The following is an 8,100-nucleotide window of genomic DNA, read 5'->3' as shown; positions in this document are numbered from 1 at the left end:
CATTTGAGATATTACAAAAACGGCTACTTTCCATCTTCAGCAATATTGCGGCCGCTGGGGTAGCTTAGTGGTTAAAGCGTTGGCTCGTCACATCGAAGGCCTCGGTTTGATTTCCTACATGGGTACAATGTGTGAAGCCCATTTTCTGGTGTCCCCTGCAGTGATATTGCTGGAATATTGCTAAAAGTGGCCTAAAACCATACTCACTCATGCAGCAATATTGACATTAAACATACTACAATAAATAATCTGTTTAGGTAAATGTCACCCTTATTTCATCACAAAAGTTTATGTAAGATATTATCGATGACACAGTTTTCATAGCGATAATCGTTAGTATTTCTTCCCTTCAACAATAATTCCGAGTATTGCTCTTTTTAGCCAGCCCTAGTTATCGATGCTGTGAGCCAGACTACAAGTGTATCATGAACACTGCCCAACAGTTGGCCCAGTCGACTTCCCTCCCACCTCAAGCTGGCACCTGTGATATAGACTTCGGGGCTTGAATTCACTGTGCAGAGATGCAGCACTTAGGTGTGTGCCAGAAACGTGGATCACGGCTCAAAGCTCAGATTTTCCCTCACTGTTTCCAGGTTTGTTAGTAACGTACCCGTGCCCTAGGTTTTTCCCCCTGAGTGGTAATCGTGAAAGACCTGTATGACGTGCTAACATTTCTCCAATAGCAAGCCCCACACCTGTGATACAACCAAAGTATAAATCAAAGCCGTATTATACCAAACTCATTATTAACCAACCATACATGCTCACACATTATATCCAATAAATAAACAGGGATGAGAATATTCTGCAAATTTTAGTGACCACAAATTTCTTAAATTCTTATGAACCTCTATAAGCATCCCCAAATTGTTAAACCACGCTTACATTTCATTGAAATGATATTTCAACTGAAGGAAAATACCCATTCTCATTCCTAAATATAGAGGATGTGCCTAAAGCAATTCCATACACTTATAACTTCAAAAAGAAGTTAAAGAACACCAGATTCTTTCATATCACCATAGCTAATCAGTCGTGACACTAACTATAGTGAGGTGAAAAGCGGTTTAAATGTCTTGTTCATGATTGTTGCGCTTATATAGCAATGTACATGCAACTTGTGGGTCTGCTTGTACCAGTCTGGACTGATGCCGTTTTTATGGTACAGTGCCACAGTTTAACATGAATACCCCATTGAAACACAGTATACTGACTCAGAGCTGACCAGTCCTAGTTTAAGCCCCTTAATGCCAAGCACCAGGCAGGGTAACAACAAGTACCATCTTTTAACATCTTTAGGTATGACGAGGACAAGGATCGAACACCAGACCTTCTGCTCTACGGGCAAACGCTCTACCACTAGACCACGGATTAACTAGAGTAATATGTTGATGTCCTTCTTTTGAGTCGTACACATTAATCCCCACTCCAGGGATGCAAAGGCCCACTCTATCCCATGCATGTAAGACCCAACTGTTGAGGTCAAGGCTTCATGACGTGGCAAATTGTGTGCTGCTGTGCCTCTCACCAGCGGATCACTGCTCACGCTATCAGTCACCTGTTTGTCTGGTTCAGGCTGGATTGTTTACAAGCCCTTACATATGTACACTACTGACAAAATCTTCATTGATAATGTTTATAGGTCTATATATATATATATAAGAGGGACCTTTTCTATTGAATTTTATTTTACATGATACAATTTATTTATAAGGAGACCGCCTCCGTGGTCTAGTGGTAGAGCGTCCGCCCAGAGAGCAGAAGGTCCGGGGTTCGATCCCCGGCTGCGTCATACCAAAAGACGTTCAAAGATGGTACTTGTTGTTACCCTGTCTGGCGCTCGGCAATAAGGGGCTAAAACAAGGACTGGTCGGCTTGGAGTCAGTGTACTGTGTCTGAGTGGGGTATTCATGTTAAACTGCGGCATGGTATCTCTGTGAGCTAGCACTATAAATCGGCATCAGTCCGGACTAGTACAAGCAACTACACACACACGTCGCTATATAAGTGCAATAATCTTGGATGCAGGGTGAAATTGGGTTTAACGCTTGTCTAAAGTTGGATTGACATTTTCTGCTGATATTTTGTTCAGGAATGGTTATTTTGTGAGACACTTGACGGAAAGTTTTACAGGACAGAATTTTTGTATACATATAGACACCATTTTTGACAATCATTTGAGCACTCTATATCAAAGGTTTTTGTATCTATAAATATGATTTATGTAACTGCTGTTTTTTTCCAATTTGATCATTGATAATTATGATATAAATACTTTTCTGGTTGAAATCCTAACCAGAACGTTTTGAACTTTTACGTGAGGTATAGATCCATACAGTTTACTTGCAGTTATAACATACTCACGAGGTTTTACGTAACGACCTCAAACTTCAAGTCACGAACGGCGTATAATTTTATTATTTCATAACAAACAGTTAAAATCCGATTTGCTATCAAGGAAGGGCGGGTAACTCTATCTTACTTAATCGCGAGCACCTGCCGCGAGGCCAAACATTCAGACATGTGACCTCTTTCAGTTTCGTGTCATTTTACAACATGTTGGTTAGTCACCTTATTTGGGGTTTGTGTTTGTCAAATGGCGAAATCGGGTGGTAAAACGATTTCTTTGAAGACTTACTCGGATCTTCTCGACCAAGAGGAAGCAGTTACTGTCAGTGGAACGGGGGATTTTGCCGTGGGTAAGTTTCCCAGCCTTGTTTACAAAATCATTATGTTACACACGGAAATGACAATATGACGACGCGGATTGGGAACAGCTTGCTGAATGACAAACTCATAAATAATGCCAGTAAAACACGATTCTGCTATGTTTGATTTGTGTGGCACGTGATATTGATTTCCAATACACGTACTTACCTAGCTGTCTGTTGACTTCACCTGTCATGATGGGGATGCTCATTTAGCAGGTAAAGATAATATGGATGCAAGAAAGGTGTGTTATTTCGTTGGGAGATTTTAAAGTCATACCAAACATTATCACTGACAATGTTGTCATAAGTCAGTAAGGTATGCATATGTGATTAATTCATTAATGTTTTTCATTAAGTAATATATATATATATATATATATATATATATATATATATATATATATATATATATATATATATATAAACCCATTTTCATAATATATACTCAATATACTCAAAGGTTTTTGTATCCATAAATATGATTTATGTAACTGCAGTTTACAGTTTACTGAGGTTTTTTTCCAATTTGATCATTTAAAATAATTAAAAATATAAATACTTTTCTGTATGAAATCATAACCAGAAGGTTTTGAGTGAGTGAGTGAGTATGGTTTTACGTGGCTTTTAGCAATATTCCAGCAATATCACGGCGGGGGACACCAGAAATGTGCTTCACACATTGTACCCATGTCGGAATCGAACCCGGGTCTTCAGCGTGAAGGGCTAACGCTTTAACCACTAGGCTACCCAACCGCCCCCAGAACGTTTTGAACTTTTTATGTGAGGTATATATATACTTGTTGTAATAATTAACATGATTAAGCTATGACACAAGAACATGATGACATTGTATGTTTTTGAGTAACGAAAATTTAGCTTGTGTTCCTTGCGTGCAAGGCATATAACTCTAGTTATTTTATGAAGTACTATTTATTTGGTTAAATACTTCAAATTCATAATTATATTTTAAATATGGATAATTATTTACCTGGCCTAAAATAATCAAAGGCAGAATGAAACATAATCTGTCTATGATAATAATGTTGCATATACCTTGTCATTCTTGTTCATTGTTTGAATAACACTGTGACAAGTTTATTCTGTGTTGCCACTAAACTGTATCGGTTTCCTAGCTCATGGGGAAAGTCTCAGGGAGGAGCAATCTCATTAAAATCAGATCTTAGTTCTCGCTATCGCTAAACGACCTTTCATCCGACCAATCAAAGCGTCGCTTACCAGATCATGAAAGTGACAGACGCAAAGTGTTTTCTAATCATGCAATCTCGAAGTATTTTACAGAGGATATTCCGAATGGCAGTTAGGGTTTTATGATTATATCCATACAATCTAGGCCATCTATAAGCCATTCCAGAATGTTCATTTTAAAATTTTTGATCGAGAATACGTCACAATATGTTTTGAAGCATAGTCACCAGTTTCAGAACTAGTGTCGTCAAGCTCGAGAAAGCTTCCTTCTGATTGGCTAATGTCTATCTCTTATCAGTCATTTCATTGGTCGGTCAAAATTCGCGAAAGGTCGTTCTGAATTGACCCGTAAGGGAATGTCTTCAGATCTTTGTTTAAGCGGTAGCGAGAACTAGGACCTGATTTTGATGAGATTGAGGAAGGAGAAAGTGAAAAACCTATAGCATTTTTTAACATGTTAGATGTGTCTTTTTTGTTTTGAAATTATAACATGGTTCTAAAATCAGTTTGAACAATATATATGTAGTTTTGAAAGAAAGACTCAGAAAAAGAACCTCAAAAATGTGACTTTTGCATGTGCACAACATAGGTTTTTAATATATTTTTACTTTCATATTTGTCATGTCCGAATATATAAAGCATGTTAAGACAATCACAGTATGTAAACAAATTCTATGTCAGTATGACCCGTGAAGATCCGGGGTATAATAGGTCATCACAATAAAAAACAGCATTATTCCTAACGGACAGACAGACACGTCGCTATATCATATATAATGCTGAATGCAACATTAGATACTATTTCCCTCACCACCACCAGTGTCATCCCAAGATGTGCTTCACCTGTGAAGACCCGGGGTAGAATAGGTCTTCATCAACCCATGATTGCCGTAAAAGGCCACTGTGCTTGTCGTAAGAGGCGATGAACAAGTTCGGTGGTCAGTCTCGTTGACTTGGTTGATGCATGTCATCATATTACAATTGTGTGGTTCGATGCTCATGATGTCAACAATATCATTAAAATCAGATCTTAGTTCTCGCCACCGCTAATAAAAGATCCCATTAGGGGTCATGTTAGAACGACCTTGTGCAAACTTTGACCGTCCAATGGAATGACTCAAAGAAGCTGAAATTAGCCAATCAGAAGGTACCGTATATTGCTGTGTATAAGGCAACCCCACGTATAAGACGAAGCCCCTGTACACGCCTTCAAAATCAACCCAAAATCCTATACTCTGTGTATAAGGCGACCTTGAATGAAGCACATCACAAGTGCGCACACAAACCTATTGCAATAAAAATATGTTTATCTTGCATTGTTTTTTCTATGATGATAGGTCGCGTGTGTAACTCCAGCACGCATTGCCATTTTGAGTTTACACGGTGAGACACCAAATTGGTGCCCGTAAAATATGATTCACTTATGAAGTAATAACATAAGAGACAGTGGTGAGTAATTTAATCGCCAATTAACTATGTTGTAACTAACTAGGCTTATGTTTGCTTCACATTCAGCGTGTTTATTCAACAATCACTTATACACACCGTCTCCAACAGTAAACTGTTGTCAATACAACTGTGAAAACAACGGGAATTGATTTCTCGTGCTTTAAGGCACTAATTTCAAATTAGCAACTATGCTTCGAAACATATTTTGACAAATTCTCGATTAAATATTTGAAACCTGAACAAAAGAACATTCTGGAATAGCTAATAGATGGTCTAGATTATATGGATTCAGTCGTTAAGACCGTAACTATCGTTCGGAATATCCCGTGTTAAAGCTTTTCGGGGGGCGGTCGGGTAGCCTAGTGGTTAAAGCGTGTGTTTGTCACGCGAGGACCCGGGTTCGATTCCCGACATGGGTACAATTTGTGAAGCCCATTTCTGGTGTCCCCCGCCGTGATATTGCTGGAATATTTGTAAAAGCGTCGTAAAACCATACTCATTCACTCACAGCCTAAAGCTTTTCAAGGTTGCATTATTAGAAATCACATTCCGAGTGTCACTTACCACTCTAGTTTTACTTGTCAAGAAAGGTGAGCTGCTGGATCTCGGGTGCTCTGGTTTAGATAAAGTGAACCATATGAGACTCCTATATTGATGTCACCTGGTACACTAACAGTGACTCATTCTGCAAGTGTTCATGTTAATCACACATTGTTCTTTACTGGGGGAAATCTCCATGTTGATTATCTAAATGAGCAACATATGTAACAAACGTACATTGTGTGGGTAACAGACGGTTTGTCATGGTCGTTATATAAGATACCTCACAAACTGGCATGCATTGTTATTTCACGTATCTACAATCTTATCCACATTAGAACTATTGTGATGATGGTGATGATGATGATGATGATGATGCAATCTTATCGATATTAGAACAATTGTGATGATGATGATGATGATGATGCAATCTTATCGATATTAGAACAATTGTGATGATGATGATGATGATGATGCAATCTTATCGATATTAGAACAATTGTTATGATGATGATAATGATGCAATCTTATCGATATTAGAACAATTGTGATGATGATGATGATGATGATGCAATCTTATCGATATTAGAACAATTGTGATGATGATGATAATGATGCAATCTTATCGATATTAGAACAATTGTGATGATGATGATAATGATGCAATCTTATCGATATTAGAACAATTGTGATGATGATGATGATGATGATGCAATCTTATCGATATTAGAACAATTGTGATGATGATGATGATGATGATGATGCAATCTTATCGATATTAGAACAATTGTGATGATGATGATGCAATCTTATCGATATTAGAACAATTGTTATGATGATGATAATGATGCAATCTTATCGATATTAGAACAATTGTGATGATGATGATGATGATGATGCAATCTTATCGATATTAGAACAATTGTGATGATGATGATAATGATGCAATCTTATCGATATTAGAACAATTGTGATGATGATGATGATGATGATGATGCAATCTTATCGATATTAGAACAATTGTGATGATGATGATGATGATGATGCAATCTTATCGATATTAGAACAATTGTTATGATGATGATAATGATGCAATCTTATCGATATTAGAACAATTGTGATGATGATGATAATGATGCAATCTTATCGATATTAGAACAATTGTGATGATGATGATGATGATGATGATGATGCAATCTTATCGATATTAGAACAATTGTGATGATGATGATGATGATGATGATGCAATCTTATCGATATTAGAACAATTGTGATGATGATGATAATGATGCAATCTTATCGATATTAGAACAATTGTGATGATGATGATGATGATGATGATGATGATGCAATCTTATCGATATTAGAACAATTGTGATGATGATGATGATGATGATGATGCAATCTTATCGATATTAGAACAATTGTGATGATGATGATGATGATGATGCAATCTTATCGATATTAGAACAATTTTGATGATGATGATGATGATGATGCAATCTTATCGATATTAGAACAATTGTGATGATGATGATAATGATGCAATCTTATCGATATTAGAACAATTGTGATGATGATGATGATGATGCAATCTTATCGATATTAGAACAATTGTTATGATGATGATAATGATGCAATCTTATCGATATTAGAACAATTGTGATGATGATGATGATGATTTTAAATAAATGCGATGGTACAGTAGGTTCAAGCAGTTGCTTGCCATGTTCAAGACATGGGTTTGATTCCACAAATGGTTACTTGTAGCCCATCCTGTGGTCCCGGCTTTGATAGTGATCAAGTATGTGTGGTTTGTGTAGACAGAATTCACAGTACCCAGGAACAGAAAAGCATATTTCTTCAAATGTGCCAATGGGCACTCACGTTAATTTTCAGATTCAAGAGAATACTTTTGATCCACCCTCAATCCTTTGTGACAGCTCATTTCAACATGAGCTAGATAATATTGAGTGAGTGAGTATGGTTTTACGCCGCTTTTAGCAATATTCCAGCAATATCACCTTGGGGGACACCGGAAATTGGCTTCACACATTGTACCCATGTCGGGAATTGAACCCGGGTCTTCGGCGTGACGAGCGAACGCTTTAACCACAAGGATATCCCACCGCCCAGGACTGGTTTAATAACACTGTATAGAACCTGTAAGCAGCCTAGCTGGAATTCAGCGCTG

General features: G+C 37.4%; 1 protein-coding gene across 2 annotated transcripts in view; it reads left to right on the top strand.

Annotated features, from left to right (window-relative positions):
- The first annotated feature begins 2,529 nt into the window (after positions 1–2,529).
- LOC139444778 (uncharacterized) overlaps positions 2,530–8,100 on the top strand; it is a 47,904-nt gene continuing 42,333 nt past the window's right edge. Inside the window, exon 1 of one of the 2 annotated variants that reach the window (XM_071225731.1) lies at positions 2,530–2,699. In XM_071225731.1, coding sequence (XP_071081832.1) covers positions 2,597–2,699 — 103 coding nt within the window. In that variant the 5' untranslated portion in view covers positions 2,530–2,596. The remainder of the gene's footprint in view (positions 2,700–8,100) is intronic. The other variant, XM_071225732.1, reaches the window with a different exon arrangement.

The sequence above is a fragment of the Haliotis cracherodii genome, unplaced genomic scaffold, assembly GCF_022045235.1.
Source record: "Haliotis cracherodii isolate W230 unplaced genomic scaffold, xgHalCrac1.p SCAF_6, whole genome shotgun sequence".
NCBI classification, from domain to species: domain Eukaryota; kingdom Metazoa; phylum Mollusca; class Gastropoda; order Lepetellida; family Haliotidae; genus Haliotis; species Haliotis cracherodii.
This window is presented reverse-complemented; position numbering and strand designations above follow the sequence as displayed.